At 43.7% G+C, this 17,406-nt stretch overlaps 1 protein-coding gene across 3 annotated transcripts in view; it reads right to left on the bottom strand.

The window, feature by feature from the left end:
- POLR2D (RNA polymerase II subunit D) overlaps positions 1 to 17,406 on the bottom strand; it is a 616,144-nt gene that overhangs the window by 518,931 nt on the left and 79,807 nt on the right. For all 3 annotated transcript variants that reach the window (XM_078665584.1, XM_078665582.1, XM_078665583.1), the window contains exon 2: positions 5,997 to 6,125. In XM_078665584.1, the coding sequence (XP_078521710.1) occupies positions 5,997 to 6,075 (79 nt within the window). In that variant the 5' untranslated portion in view covers positions 6,076 to 6,125. The remainder of the gene's footprint in view (positions 1 to 5,996; positions 6,126 to 17,406) is intronic.

Here is a 17,406-nt window from a genome sequence, read left to right as displayed (position 1 = left end):
CTGCTACCTTTTACACTTACAAAGATGTAATCTAGCATATTCATCCATACGTCTTCATTGTGCGGCCATTGCTACGTACCTACAAAACAGACAGCATCTGTCATTATTTAGAGTTCCTGCAATTAAAGCATTTATGGAAGGATTAAAAAGAATCATACCTCCTAGGTTACCACCCTCTCTGGTGTGGAACCTAAATATTGTCCTTACCAGGCTCACGGGACCCCCTTTTGAGCCTTTACACAAATGTGAACTGCAATTCCTCACATGGAAAACAGCTTTCCTTATCGCTATTAACTCTCTCAGGAGAGTTAGTGAAATTCAAGCCTTCACCATACAAGAACCTTTTCTACAATTACACCGTAACAAAGTGGTACTAAGGACAAACCCATAATTCCTTCCTGAAGTCATTACTCCATTTCATCTAAACCAATCTATAGAGTTGCCAGTGTTTTTTCTAAACCCAGACTCTGTAGCAGAAAGACCTCTACACACCCTAGACTTAAAAAGAGCCCTTCTCTATTACATTGACAGAACAAAACCCTTTCGAAAAACAAAACAATTGTTTGCAGTTTTCTCACCACCACATAAAGGCAACGCCATCTCCAAAGCTGGAATTGCTAGGTGGATTGTAAAATGCATACAAATATGCTATCAAAAAGCAAAACGTACATTAACAGGTTCTCCTAGAGGGCATTCCACCCGCAAACTAGGAGCCTCTATGGCTTTCTTAGGAAATATTCCTCTAGAAGACATATGCAAAGAAGCAATATGGTCTACAATACATACCTTCACTAAACACTATTGTGTTGACGTGCAACCAAAGCAGCAAGCTGCTGTAGGCCAAGCTGTCCTCAAAACTCTTTCAAACTACTGCAACAGATACAGGCGACCACCGCTAAGGGAGATACTGCTGTATAATCAATGCTCGGTGTGAGATCTGCAGCTCATATGCCTCGATCGGAAAATGCTACTTACCAGTATGCATCTGTTCTTGGCATGTAGAGCTGCAGTGTCTCACAGACCCACCAGCCTCCCCGGGACCTGTATCTGTTCCAGTTCAATCTTAATTAGATATACACACATGGACTTCATTTTTCTCTCTCTATTAACTCCATCATTTCCCATCTTGGCGAAAAACAATCTAAGGACGGAGTCGATGCCCATCCGCACTACTGTCCAGGGAAGGAGTCACCTATCTCGTGACTGCAGGGACTTCTTTAAAGAAGACAACAACGTGCAATCATCCGAGCCCAACACCAGGTGGCGATCTAATGCTCAGTGTGCGACTCTGCAGCTCTACATGCCAAGAACAGATGCATACTGGTAAGTAGTTTTTTCCTTTTGAATCATTAAATCAACAATATAAACATACCAGCAAACAGAACCAAAAAAGACACTGTCCAATTTCAACAGAGGTGCAGAGAAATAGAGAGACTGGCGTTTTCAATAAAAGTATTTATTGAACAGTCTTCTTTCTCATGCAGAAGAAATTAACTGCTAAAATCGTAATACTGGCTGTAAAGTATAATGCGTACAGCAAGAAGAGTATTATAAAATAATACTGTAAAAGCATGGTATTGTTTTTAAGCCATAAAATACATACATAAATAAAGACTAAAAGTACTCAACTGGTGCTTCTAAAATACACCTGCCCCGATGTACCTAACCTAAGTCTAGTACGAGGGAAGAAATAAGTGAGGTGTAGCATAAGGTTAGTATTTTTTGTCAAGAATCTATCCAAGATTTCTCTTAGGGTCTAATCAGCTCCGTATCTTGGTTTAGAATGAAGGAGGTCTGGTATCTCTGTCTCGAGACTCGATTTCCCAACACCCCGCAAGGGGAGCTTGGAAACACTGGAGCTGGATCTCTCAGCAAGAGAAAAGACAGCGTCTCTCTCAGTGCATCAGCTGGAGGGTCGGCTTCCTTCGGCTCTTGCTGTAGCGAGCAGTGTCGGGCAAGTAGATAGTCTAACTGCTCCAAACCACCGTGTGTTTGCTAGGGCAATTGTGGGCATATTTATACCTTGAAGGTGCTGAGTTTGATGTAAAGGTGGACATAATAACGTCATCAGAGAGTCGCAGTTCTTTGAAAACTCCATGAGTTCTTGGAGAAATCAATATTCAATAGTCCCTAACTGCTGAAGCCGAGTTCTCCAAGAAATCGTTGTGGCTTTTCGGAACTAGTGGAAGTATCCATGCCTGTATCTGGACTGCATGGGCTATGTCTAAATATGGTTCTGATTTCTATGCCATATAAGGACAAGGTGATTTAAACCTATATAAGGGCATGAATCGGGAAAATAACACTAGGGTCCTAAAATGCTATACAACAACTCTATCTATCTATCGCCCTCACTCTATCTATCTATCCGTCTATCGCCCTCACTATATCTGACTATCGCCCTCACTCTATCTATAGCCCTCACTCTATCAATCTATCTCCCTCACTCTATCTATCTTTCTATAGCCCTCACTCTATCTTTCTATAGCCCTCACTCTATCTATGCATTTTTAATACAACAACCATTCCAATTTTGAGAGGAGTAAACATCTCAATGCCCATTAGATTCCCCATGTTAGACTAATGTTCTGATTTGTTACCATTGCCTCAAATTGTAAAGCGTTCTGATATCCTTCGGGATCAAGTTCGCGCTATATAAAACTTTATAAATAAATAAAATAAATATGCACTGTGATTTAAGAATGTTATACAAAACGCTACATTGCATCTGTACACATGTTACTGCTATACATGAAAACTTAATAAAAAATTTAACAAAAATAATTTAAAAAAATAAATGCCTCTCCTCTCGATCTTTAAGAGTTTTGGAGAAGAAAATATTCAACAGATCTTACAGCCTTTTACCTTGTGGGTAGGATAAAGGCAGTAGATTCACCCCTTGTGTGGATCCTCAGTGTAGCCTCTTTTTTGCACAGGTCCCTCAGGATCTGAAAAGTCGTTTTTAAGATGGTTCTGACATTTTATTGTCAGTCTCTGGTAAATGGAAGAGTAAAGTTGTCTTTGGATTACTCAACATTTGGTTAAATGCTGAAGAACTAAGCAGAGCTCAGGGAGACTCCCTTCACATGATGTGCAGTAGAAAATCTAAGTGAAGATTCTTCTGTAGGGAGTGATCTAGAGGGTGCTGTTGCCTGATTGGCTGGAGTTTGTTTCTTTATAATGATGTGGATAAGCAAATCAAAGTAATGTCTTGTAGCAATTAAAAGCTATGTGCGCTGTTTCTATTGTTTCAAAAGATACTTTGGGACTCCCACCTCGAGGACGGGTAATCATTCAAGCAATGGGCATCTATTAAAGATCCAATACTAGAGAAAAGGATATTTGAGGAAAAGGTGCGTCCCCGATTAGAACAAAAGTAGATTAGGTGAAGCCTACGTATTGATGTTTGGGAGCGTCTGTGTATGTTAGTGAATGAGATGTGGATGAGGTCATTGCTAATTGCTGTGCAGGCATGGTGTACGAGTGTGTGGTTTGGTTGTAAGTATCAGTACAGGGAGCAAAGTCTGTAATGTGAGACACACTTTCAGATAAAATAATAACTGCAAAGGTAACTATAAATGCAGCACCATTATCTTTCATTACCTTCTGAAGCTTAAATTGTTCGATAAAACGAAAGCATACACGTTACAGATTTGTGTTTTCTTACACCCAAAATGAGAAGCATCTAATTGACGATGGCAGTTTTAGGTAGGGGGTAATATATGATACTAGCAGGCAGTTAAGGATTGAGGCGGAGCAAACTATTTCTTTGGTATTACAACAAACAGGACCATAAAACAGGACGTTAAATAAATTCACAGACCTCCTCTTCCACAGATGCTTCCATTGCTTGGCTGAATGGCACAGTGTTCACCTCTAAGCTTGGTGTAGTGATTTGTTTTCTTTTTCTATGGAAGTTAATGCTTCCCGATTACTGATCACAAGAAGATTAGCAAAGGTTTTGCTTCAAAACCCCTCCTTTGAGTTCAAGATTATGTTGTGCTAGCACCTAACTGATGCCCAGACCAAATGCAATTAAGAACAAATTACCCATAATGCAGGCTTTCCGCGTGCAATGGGAAGTTCCGGGAGCATATTCTCTCCCCCTCACCTTCACTGCAGTTGTTCCAGTGGCATTGAATTATTAAAGGAGTTCGCTGTTATGTCAGTATCATCGTATTCATATTCTGGGCCCGACATCCCTACAGGAATTAACTCATCATTGCCACAGATTGAGTCAGTTTCCAAATGTTCTTTGTTAGTGGATGTCATGTTCTTCTGATGGAGTGGGCGTAATGGGAGGAGGTAAAGAAATGTCAGCAACCGTGGTGAATACATGCGGGTTCTTATTAGGTGCTACCGCAGCCGCTGCCAATGGCGGCGACCCCAAACCTGACTAAGAGCACAATGGGCTACTTAATGTGTTATGTGTTTTCCTTAAGCATACGTAGATCAGTTGCTGTCTGGTATTGGGTTTTGCAGGCTTGGAAATGGACGATGCATACTCTTTGTCCCTCTCCATGGTATTGGTGTCATGTACTGTATACAAGGCAGATCGAGCTCCCATTAGATCTGTCGGGACAGTGCGGGGCTTCCTGCAGAGTCCTTGGATTTACTCAGGGTTACCGATTTATGGTTGCGTTTGTGGTGATCGTTCAATATAGTTGAGTGTTTTTTCATTTCCCACAGATGTGGCTTACTTATTGGGGGAAGAGGGACACTTGCAGCAGCCACTATGTATGGTTTTCCCCACTGAAGCAGTTGGTTAGGTGATCTAGCTCTCACCACCCCACAGGGAGAAATTGGCAGTAGATTAAAGTCTTTTTTTGTTTCAAGCAACATTCGTATGCTGCCGATAATGCACTTTGACTTATTGAAGCTGGGTGAGGTAGCATCAGCATGGGTTGGGGCGAGCGCAGGTTTTGTTTTAACCTGCTAGGGTCCTTACGTTGTGGCATTATGGCCGTTGGCAGTGGTGGCCTGGGAGGCTGCTGGTAAGGGCACCGAAGCAGGCGAACAAGATTGAAAAAAGGGAGGGTCTTGTGATGAGCAAACCACGCCAGCACCCATGTTGGCCGCATCCGTGCACTGCGGCCCTCAACCTTATAGTGCATGCAACTGCCGTGCAGCAGCCTCGCGTCCTCTTGGCTCCCTTCTCGGCTGGAGACCGATCAAGGCTTCCCCCGGCCAGGGGTCCCTCTGACGGCAGGACGGGCCATGGTGTGCTCCCCTTAGGTGCGACCCTAGTCCGTGTCTTCTGGTGTTTCCTTGCCTGTGCCCCATGAACCTTCCAGTCAATACCACTCATGCTTCAATACCTTCCATGTGCCACTGTTTATAGAATGCCACCCTTTGCTGCCCACAACCCCCACTCTTGAAGGACAAGTCTTCGTCCTGGAACACTGATCCTTCCTGCATCCGATCATGCCCCAGTGGCACCCCTGCGCCTCCCAGCCACCTTCACCTACTCTCCTTCATTAACTGTCCGTATGCCACTCGCCCCTGGTAACCGCTCAACCCGCTGCGTTTCCAGGCTCCCTTACCTTTGGCACTTTCCAGCCCCTAACCCCAGCCTCTTGTTCCCCCGACAGGAGGGAATGCAATTGCTCCATTTAGTCTTTGTGTGAGTATAGCTTACACTCAGATTCCACGTGGTACACTGACTGTATCCAAGTTGCGCGTGTCCAAAGCTTGCACTACTGCTGCCCATGTAGTATGTGAAGGAAGGTTACATTACTGCTGCAGCTGTACTACCTTTTCATTAAGGCTTGAGAGAACATTTTTAATGTGCAAAATTCAACAGAATTGGCTTCGTTAATGCTTGCTTAGTTTAGAACATTAATGAAATCGAAAGAGAAGTGTCCCAACTTTATGTTTAAGGTAGGCTGATAAAACGCAGCAATAACATAAGGTTCCCCTTCAATAATGTAGTTACCAAAAGCAAAGATCACATGCATACTGGTAGATAAATATTTTCTGAAATGCACAGTACTTACAGAACTGCAGACTGAGGCTCAAGAAGGCCAGCAGGGCAGCCAAGGCCAGCAGGAACAGGAACCGGTTTCGGAAAAGCATTCTTCCTTCTACTTCCTTTTCATGTTTTCATCCGCAGGTGTCGGCCTTTCCTGCGATAAATGGAAACCAGAAAAGGTTCAACATTAGTACATGCTGCTACGGGGGCAGGTGGTAATGAGGACGTTTGATGGAAACAATACTTCAGATGAGCTTGATTTTGAGCTCCACCAGCCCAGCAGGGTCTCTCTCCCGTCCAGCCCGGGCACCAGGAAGCATCATTCATTGAATGTTTTATCTTAGAAATCGCTTCCATTTCGCGGATGAACCCATGAATAGTACGTGAATACAATCAAACTATGAGAAATTATGCACATGGCTTTAGCTTCTTATAACTATACGCGCAGTACACCGCATACTTTCTAAAGGGCAAATGGAAAACATTTAGTAAGGAACCAGCTCATGAGAAACAAGGGCGCCATATTTGATCCTCCCACAATGGGAGCACGTTCAGTTGATAACGATTTCTTAGTCAGTTGCTCTGACCACTTTCAAATTCCTTTAACCCTTCCATTTACTAAAAGCCTGATACCTGGCAGTCTTAAACAAGCATTGGCATTGCCAATAGGTCTCGCTTGTGGGACCTTATAAGTATTTAGTTTTGCAGCACAATATCCTTGTTGCACCAAGGATATTGTGAAGCAAAAACACGGCGCCGGCCCAAAGAAAACATAAAAGTTTGCTGATAAACATTAAACACAAGTGAAAACGTTTATTTTTTAAAGCCTGCACAAAGTTTTAAAAAAACACACGATCACTAGAATGCATAAGCAAGGGCAAAAAAAAAAGACAAATCGAAGCTCGACCTAAAATACAGGCTCGACCTAAAAAAACATACCCTCTTGCTATCAGAGAGGCTAGCAGTCTCAGGTAGGACGATTATGACGGTATTTTTTTTTTCAGTTTTATGGAGAACTTGACCCGAAGGGACTGGAGCGCAATGATATACAGACCAGAAAGGCCAAAACGTAAAAGATACAAGAGGCATTAACCATCAGAATAAAAAGAAACTACAAGTCAGCTGTTGTTGATGAACATTAGGAGCACGGAAATGGAACGCATACATTTTCAATGAGCGAAGGTTCAGATGTGATGAAAAGGGAAATGTGTACATGGTGTTATGGAGAACAGCGTGGATGTCTATTACAAACCCTAGAACATACAACCATTGCTGGTTTTAGGTAAAATAAAGCGTAATTGTGCTCATCTCCAAAAGCATGCTCAGAATCAGGGCACATTTAAACGAGACTGCTGCTGATTGAAATAATAGGTAAGCCCGCCATTTCTGAAAACAACTGTTTCGCAGACCACGCTTTTACCTCAAAGCAATTCAGAAACTGGGACTGAACGCGAGACCTTCAAGTTGTTACTTGCTGAATAATGCATTTGAATAGGGTAAAGAAGAGCATTCATTCTCCTATGTCGTATACCTCTTCGATCCTTGGGTGTTGCTAAAAATATCGTCGCAGGCAGGTGACGTTACTTCCGTTCTTGGGTGACGTCTTTTCCGTGCGCCACCGGACGTTCGCCCCGAAGTGCTTTAGAAACGGGCTGTAAAAGATTGAGTCGCTGAGGCCATGCTTGTACATTGGTGGTTCAGCTGTTGTAAGTCGAGGTAAAAGTGTGTGGACCCAATGCAGCTGCATAAGATCTAGATTTTCAGAAAACAATTTTTAGGAACGTTTAAAACCAGCGCTCCAATTTAGTTTATTAGGAAGTTAATTGGAGAGTGTATTTTTGACGGTGTTTTAGATCTCTACAAGAGTTTCCATGTGTTGACACGTACAGATTGGGATGTGCAAGAACGGGGGAATGGGTCTCGCATCTTTCGGGAGGATAAAAGCACGCTGTGGGAATAGAGCATGCCTTCTTCTTGTGTTAGGAGTGCAGTAGACTGTATGAGGCCCGGGGGTAGGTGCTGGAGCTAGACATGTAGGTGTGCAGGAGTTCGACACAGCTCACTTGCGCATTGCAGTGCAGTGTGTTCCACCTTCTGCTCAAGGCGGCCAGGTTTGCTCAATCTGCATTATTCACGTCTTGCAGAGAAAGCGACACAGTGGCTGCCGCGAGCAGCATTGGGTTTAAAGTTACATTCTAGTGCTTCTTGGACTAAAAAATTCACAAGAAAAGCAGATTTGTATGTTGCCGAATGTAAACAATGACCTAGCCGATTGAGCAGAACCGTTTAATCATGACGCCAGAGAGCTTTGAAAGTAGGGCACTGTGAGCTGCGTGCATGTCTGTCTCGGTGTCTTTCCACCCCAAGCCTACAGTCTGTAAACAAGCAAAAGCAAATGGAAGCAAATGGTGGGGGCCTGAAGGAGGAGGGGGTGCGAGGGATGAGGGAACACGGCCTGGGGGAAGCTGGCTGGGGAGGGGAAGGAGAAATGCAAGGAAGGCTGTGTGCCGGCCGGCCGGCCATCCAAGAGTAATTAGGGGAGGAGAAGCCGAGAAGCCGCAGAGCGCACGCTGGGCGAAGCCCTTTGATGTGCTGTGCGGCAAATGCAATTAGGAGGGAGGGAGGCTGATGCGCGTTCGTTTTTGATCACGTGGTTCACGTGAACTTAATGAAAACGCCAGCAAAAAGCTGGTGGTTTCATGAGGATTTTGGCTACTTGCATTCTCGCTCCGCTCGATGCGCTTGCGCGCATCGATAGGTCGCGAGACCTAAAAATAAAGGTTATGTAGGTAGGTGAGAGATGACAAACACATTCACCCTCCAAAACTTGCATCACTTGTCTCCAAGAGCCTAGCTCTAACTCTTACATCCAACACTCTACAGGCAAATGAACAATGTAGTTCTGGAACAGGGATGGTTTCAAGATAGGGGACTTGAAGTTTTCTATTAATTTAATCTCAGGGTGTGGCTACAGAATTCAAAGAGATACTCACCCCTAACCCTCACCGTCCCTGCTGGGTAAAAAAGTGCTATCTAAAATTATCTCCCCACCTACATTCACATATGTAATGCAGGGCACACCGTTTTGGAATTCTGAGTCTTTCTTCCATCAGGTACATACATTATTGCGGAGCTAATTATGGGACAGAACAACAAACGTCGGCATCTCAAAATTACAGTGTAGTATCTATTGCTTGCGAACAAATAAAATGGAAATGTTTGGGAAATTAGGACCATTCTGTTGAGTGAAACATACCTATTATTTTACATCCACTTGATCTGAGAACAGTATTAATGGAGACCACAGTTTTCTCTTAGCAATGCTAAATTCGGCCACTATGGGTACAGGATTTTAACAATAACATGCAGGAGTAAAAATGCAAAGACTATTTTGTAGAAACACTTGACTACAGTTCCCAAGAGCTGTTAAGTTTCAGCACTTGCTAACTTTGCTCACCTTGGGCCGTATTACAGAAGTGCCCTGGTGAAGAGATGGGTTCGACAAAGAAGTAGTTAAACAGGTTTATTCCCCATTTCCATACACCCATGACCCGGAGCGTCCAGCGCTGCGAGCAGCAACCAACAACTGACCCCACTACTGAATGTGGAAAACCCTTCATAACACAATAAGGATCCTCGTGCTGCAAAGCCACAAGATTATCTTAACTCTTACAACATTTCCCTTCCTTTTTTTCTTTATCAAGAATGACAAAACATAATTAAACTACAGCACCCATCAGATGCATGGCATACGTTTGCCAGAAGCATGGCATTACATTTGTAAAAACAAAGCAACACTTAAAACACAAGAATAAAGAATACTATCATATACTATAAACCTATGGCGGGAAGTCTGCAGAAAGCAACACCAGTATTGGAACAGCACATAATCATTCAACCTGCAAGGTGTCTTTCTTTGGCGACACCCTACAGCCTTGTAGCTTCTGTGCGAAAACATCTGCTCAACGGCATCAACTAGGCATGTTTCATCAGCAACTGCAGAGGGCTCCCTTAGAGGAGATGAAAACTGTGAGATTTGCAGCCATTCATGCCAATCACAATGGCTCACCTCATCTTCAGAACATTTTCCAAGAGGTTGCCTGTACATTAGAAAGATGAACAAGACTCCTCTTGTTTCACCATCCCTTGTTACCAAGAAGAGCTGACCCTTTTTCCACACTCGTGGTCTGTGAGGGAGAGGAGAATTTTTACAAACCTTTCGTTACACACCGGGGATTTTTTTTTTATCATTATTAATTTACCAACACAGACATCTGTACCTTTGAACGTTTTTCCACCATCAAACCTTTCCTTTATAGCACTCCACTTCTGTAACTGGTAATCTCACTGAGTCATCACTGCACACAACCTTCTTCCTCGTGCTTTTGAACTTCAATCATCCCAGAAACACACTTGTGTGCACCTTTCTTTCCCATAACAGTGTAAAAGGAGGAACTTCAGTGGTGCTGTGTGGTGCAATGTCGTAATTCCAAATCTTGACACGGACAAATTATTGTACCTTGTGATTCGATGAAAGTGCCATTTGTATGCTCTCCTTCACTATCCTATTTGCCCTTTCAACTAAACCATTGGAAGAAGGGGAAAACAAAGCAACATTCAGATGCTGCACATCGTTGAGATCAAGAAATGTGACCATCTTAAGCGACAAAAAATGTGTACCATTGTCTGTCACAATTGTTCTATTCTACAACATAGTCATAATGAGCCCTTAGAATTTCCACACTTAGGGGGAAATGATCACTAAGTGCGATGTCTAAGGTTTTAAACGTTTTAACCTGCCCTCCATATCTAGCTTATAACAATATAAAATCAATTGTTGAGAAGACACCTCTTCCATTGAAGGTAGGGCAAAACGGGACCTCCAATTGACAAATTCTATTTGCAAAGCCCATATCACAGGAGAAAATAATTTCATTCAAAAGATCCCCACATGTAGTATGTTCAAAATGCGTTAAACTGGTCTCACTATTCAGCATTATACCACATGTCCCTTGTTCTCCTCTTTTACATAAGGAACAATTAAAGTCCCCTCCCCAAATAAAAACTTCTTTAGATTTCCCTCCTATCAAAAATGTAAGATCTATGCACAATGCTTTCAGCATTTCTTCAATTGCCTCCGCAGGAGCATTATTGTAAAAATTAACAATAATCAAACAAAGCGTTTTATCAATATGTGTCCTAACCATGTGATAGTGTCTATTATTAAAGACTATCTCTATTTTCTCAAATTTAAACATGTTCGATACATACGTACACAATCCACCTTTGTCCTCGTCATGTGCTGAGCTTATAGCCGGTGAAAATAACGTTTAGTTTTAAAGCAGCATAAATGATATGCCTCTGTAGCCCAGGTTTCTTGTATACTTACTATATCATAATCATTTACAGTATTAACCCATATTTGATTAGACAATTTTGTTTTTAAACCTGCAACATTCCAATACATTATCGACCACCCGCCCGTTTTAACTAAGATATTATCAGGGCTAATAACACCAAAATTATCATTTATTTTCCTGAATAAAGTATTCACAACTGTATCAGTTTCCTTCAATACACCCACCTCTTCAGGGTTAAATTTCCCAGGTCTTATCCTAGGGTCCGCCCGTGAGCAATTTACTCCTTCAAGTGTTTCCCCCATTCACAAGTATCACATTTGAAAAATTAGATGCCGGTTTGACAATAGAGCACCCAGTTCTAAGTCAATCTACCCCCCCAAGCCCTGAGAACAGATCAAAGCGATTAAACATGGGGATGTTAAATTTGTTTTTATCCACTGCCATAGTACCTCCGTGCTGAATCCCAGATACATGCATATCCGGTGGGGCAAAAAAGGATCGCGGATAAAAATAACTTAGGTCAAGGGTTTGTATGCCACCATCTCCTCTTTGGTGGTACCAATCACTAATGTGACTAACCACCCGTCTATCCCTGAAGTTAACAATGATGCAATCACCGTCTAGGTCCTTTAATCTATGGCCCACCCAACGTATTCTTCGAACATGCAGGATTTCACCATGAATGTTAAGCGGGAGTGGTCTATTCTTGTTCAGCCAAAAGGTTACCTTATTTTTTAATTCGAGATAAGTTTCTATTTTATCGCTGTCTAACTCAGGGACCCCAGATAACACTACAGCATACGGAAAGAGAGTCTGGTGGTAAATCAATACGTGGATAAATACACTTTTGTTTTACAGCGCTTATAGTTTCCTTGACTGTTTGTGTCGCTTTTTTTAACCCTTCCAACAGCCCCAGAATCCTTTATCGCCTCCCTCCACCCTCCTTGCAGGCCCTCCCGTTCGAAACTCATTGTCATATTTCCTAGGTTTTTTCCAACTTGACCAATTTCCTTAGGTGACAGGGGGGGTATATTAATTATTATCGCAGTTGTTAGTGGGGCAGTCGTACTAATGGGTTCACTTGTTGAATTATAACCTACCACACTTTGTCAATGTGTGCTATCAACAAGTTGCTTCAAAATATCAACGTTGGCTGTAGTTACCTGTTCGAGTGTTCCTAATCTTTCACTAATCAGTTTTATCCTCTCTAAGAGTGGTAGCATTAAATACTTTAGTAAATGCTCAATTTTCTCCATTAAGCCCTCGGCGATTTGGGGCTGGGGAAGTAAAGCCTCGGCCGGCTGTTCGTCTGGTGAATATATCGAGAGGGGTAAATTTGGAGAAAGTGTAATAGTTGATACAGGCTGTGTCAACGTTACGGTGTTCTTAATTGTTTTAGACATTTTTATTGTTTTTGGGCACTTTCCCTTCTGGGAACCCTCACCGCGCTTCCTCTTAACAGTAGGTCCTGATCCTAAAGCTGGTTTTGAGGGCTGAGAGTTAGAGTTATTTTTGGCTGTTAATCTTGTAGGAAAGCGCGTGGTGGTTTCATTAGATGTGTTACCTGAGAGAGTCATTACTCGAGACAATGAAACTAGCCTCTGCAGTCACAGGTAGATTTATCAGCACCTGTGACTGAAGATAGTTTCCCCCATTAGCATCATGGTTAGATGTTTGTTTTACTAGTTGTTCTCGAGTAGTAGCTAAAATTATAGCTCCCAAAGATGATCGTTTGGTATATAAAGGTTCTAATGAGAGACGACGTTCTGTCAGAGCTATTTCATGCTCCAGTACAGATGTAGCCCTAGTTACGAAATTATCCAGTGTCCCAGTAACACTCCCGCCTGTAACTGCTTTCCTCCCTTTCCCTACATGTAACACCATCAGGCCTAACTACTGTGCTATATGCCTTTACCCAACTATAGTGTTTCACACAACCAGGCAACTAGCAAATGCAGTGGCAGAAATAAAGATGAGAAATCAATTTATAAATAGTCTTACGAGTATTCCAGTACACCAATATACAAGAGGTGGCCCAGCCCAGCCTCCTCCAGTCTCTGACGATCTCAGACGGGCCCGGGCTTCGCCCCGCACGCGCCCGCGTGCGATCCGCGCAGCGGGAGCAACGAGGGGCTAAGTAGGCGCCTGGCGATAAGCAGTCTCAGGTGCGGGCTCTCCACATTGCCCCCTGGGACCTGTAGTGCGGCGATAAGCGTCCTCCTCTCTGTTGCTGGCGAGGGGCTAAGTAGGCGCCTGGCGATCAGCAGTCTCAGGTGCGGGCTCTCCACATTGCCCCCTGGGACCTGTAATGCGGCGATAAGCGTCCTCCTCTCTGTTGCTGGCGAGGGGCTAAGTAGGCGCCTGGCAATAAGCAGTCTCAGGTGCGGGCTCTCCACATTGCCCTCAGGGACCTGTAGTGCAGCGATAACCGTCCTCCTCTCTGTTGCTTTTGTGTGGTTGTTTTTGTATATTTGTAAACTCAAACTGTTTCATTTATACTTTTTTCAGTTTGTGTCATGTGAAATTTAAATCCTCTTATAAATCCTTTTTTAATTTGCACTTCCACACCATTACACTGCCCTCACTTCTCTTAGACACCATTTGAGTAAACTCTTGTTCTGTTAGAGAGCTCAATTTCTCTCTTTTCTGGTCCTCCCCCATGACCCACTTGAGATCTATTCTACGGAGATAACCTCTATGATCAAGAGGTACAGTAGATGGTCGGACGGATACCCAGAGGATGATATTGATCACTATGGTGATTGATGGGAATCAACTTCTCCCTCAGGGTCTTTCTACTCTTCGCAATCTGCAAAATATTTCATATAGTACTCCAATTGTCAATTTTGTGTAGGGCCCCCCGTTTTTAGACCCCCTGGATTAGTTGTTATATTTGGTAAGTTTTGGGGAAGTAATCCGTGGCTGGTCGTTAAAATATCCCTTTGACCTTTCATGACATCGGTTTGTTTTTTTGTTAGAAAAAGAACTAAAACAAATTTGGAGTGGTGCACTACTCAGGTGAAGTCTCTCAATAAGTCATGTGTACTTGTTTTGTTGCGTCAATAAATCCTTTATTCTCAATGTCTTCCAACAGTAAGAAGTTCCAGCCAACGCGTTTTGTTCATTTGAAAATGAACTTCTTCAAGGCAATGGATGGTGTGTGATCGGTGGGGAGAGATGGTCCTTAGATCCCCATATGTTCTCTCCAGAGCGAGAAAAGAGCTTGTTCAGGTGTGCTCGTGGCGTTAGTTGCCAAACAATGTTTGTTGGTGAGACACAAAATGATGCGATAGCGAAGGCCTCCCTGATAATGGCCAGCAAATGGTGGTTCTGAGGTGCAGAACGCTTATGTCAGTCCTGCTCAAATGTTTCAGATTTCCGTCTTTCAGTATTAAGACTATCATTGTACCAAGGTTAGGAGACTGGAGGACAATCTTTTTAGCTATAGCATATGTTGACATGGACACCATCTGCATGGCATTCTACACACCAATGACCCAAACACTTCCTAGACCGGCCAAACTCAATTCATGCTTTACCATCCATCCATCCATCAGCTATCTATTTGTAACTGTAAGCATCCTATTTTTAACCCCTTTCACACTGCTACATGACTGGGCACAGCAACAAAACATAAGAGCATGTTAAGCATCTGATCAAGCGAGACATGATATAGATCATATTGGAGACACCCACCCAAGGAGTCACAACTAGCAGCCTAGTACCCATCCATAGCAGGGCTTCAGAGCCTATGCAGGGGTATTAATTGCCATACAAATGCAACTACAATACAGTGCTGAGAACACCATCATGCAACCAGGAAGTCTAGACGCAGCCCAAAGAAGGATGATACCCTTGAATGACCTCTATCTTTTCCATCGCTAATCCTCATCTAAGGATGCTTTGTGCCAGGCTTAGTTATACACGGATATTGCTTTATCACCAACAACATGGCTCTTCAATGCATCTGCATACTTGAACGCAGGCTCCCGTTCTTTACTTAGTCTGTCCTCTCTTCAGGTAACATTGCCACTACCTTGCATAACCTGCTTTCATTTACCCTTAGGGCTTCTGCTGATTCATCTCACATCTCCCAGCTGCACTGGGTGAGATGTGGAGGGAGTGGTGTGTCAGCTTGCCACAGACACCTACAGAAGCAATGAAGAGCGACCGCTTGCACATGAAACTGAGGCATTCTGCTACCTCCCCGTTGCTGCTCGTTCTTACAAACAGGAGTCAGAGAACAATGAACGACCAACAGCAGCCAGACACTGCATCTATAGAGCTGCCAAGTGACCCCATGTGGCAAGAACCACTTTCACGAATCCTGGCTTCAGTGCCAGCAGCACTCTGCACTCAGGCACGTGTGACTGTCAGTGTAATAACTGAAAGTGGCCCCATTTCCCTCCTTAGAGCTCCACCAGCACTCATCCACAGTTTGCTCCTGGCTCCTATGGAGGTGCGTTTTCTTGGTAATGAGGTGCGTGGGTGTACCGAAGAGAACACCTTCTGCTTCAGGTTGGGTTGGCTCCACTTGGGGATGACAAAGTGGGGTCTCACCGCTGACCACAATCTCAGATGAAATAATGGCGACAAGAAGTCAATCCAGGGAAGAGCCAGAAGGAGCTGGCTGGGCTCACCCCCTGAAGCCACACCCACACTCACACTGGCCAGGTTTCGAACATTCATCAACTCACTGCCCCTGTAGAGCTGGGCGCGTCCCCCCCACCTAGATAACAGTGCTATTAGCCCCGTTTCACATCATCCCACCTACAGAGAGAAGGCTGCAAGGTTTGTAATGTCAAACTCCACCCATGCAAACTAGGCTGCATACTCACTCAGATTCTGAAATGAGAAATTGTTTATGTCCGTCGCGGCGCAAGGCAGGGATGTCCACTCTCCCCAATGGTTTTTGCTCTGGTACTAGAACCCCTGGCCTGCAAAATTAGACAGCATCATCACTGCTCGGCCATACAACTGCCGGCTCGCCCGATACATATCTCGCTATATGCGGACAATATGGTGCTTTATGTAAAAAATCCGTAACAGCACCTTAACCCACTGCTGCGCGAATATATCAAGTTTGGCCATCACTCAGGGCTCCAGATCAACTGGACCAAATCCCTCATACTGGCACTTACAGACGGCACACACCCAACAGCCACAGATTCTCCACTTGAATGGCAAGAAGAACCGACCAAATATTTAGGAGTGTGGTTTCACATGGACCCTGAACTTGTAATCCGAACCAACTACGGGAGGGCGATCTCAACATTAGACGACAAAATTAAACGGTGGAATAAGCTGCCGCTGTCGCTAGCAGACAGAGTGGCAATTGTAATAATGGTAATACTCCCAAAGTTCCTATACTTGTTTAATAATATCCCAATTAAGCCAACAGCAGAGGTATTCCGAAATATCAAGAAACTAGTACTGAATCTAATTTGGGCGGGGAAACAAGCGAGATTGGATTCGCAAAGGATGACACTACCTTACGCTAAAGGGGGTTTCAAAGTACCAGATCTCTATCTGTACTACTTATGCGCGCAAGCACAATTTGCACATTACTGGTATCACGAGATTCCATTCATGACACATGTGGCGGTGGAGGCTGGAGATGCAGGCCCGATTTCATTAACTAGCATATTGACACACAAACGGGGCAGGTTACATGAACGTGACATAAACCCAGTGAACGCCACAACGGATGCATGGAGAAGGATGGGAAAGGTGGCTAAACGACTCCCCCTATATGCGCCAGCTCTCCCCCTAGCGCACCACCCGGCGCTCTCAGTAACACAGGAAAGGATTGGAATGAACCTACTGAGAAATGTCGGCATAGATAAGCTGGGAGACTTGTATAAAGAAGGACTCTACCAAACACTAGACAAATTAGATTACATTAGCAACCCTACCTTACTATTTACCTTTAACTACTATAGATTACAAAGAGCGATCAAGGAGCACTTTCCCACATTTCCGGAGGAACCCCAAACTCTGTCCCCCCTACAACTGCTTCTAACCACACCTAATGCCTCTCATCTAGTGTCCAAACTCTACACAAGCATACAAACT

Source organism: Lissotriton helveticus, chromosome 11 (assembly GCF_964261635.1).
Source record: "Lissotriton helveticus chromosome 11, aLisHel1.1, whole genome shotgun sequence".
NCBI classification, from domain to species: Eukaryota; Metazoa; Chordata; class Amphibia; order Caudata; family Salamandridae; genus Lissotriton; species Lissotriton helveticus.
This window is presented reverse-complemented; position numbering and strand designations above follow the sequence as displayed.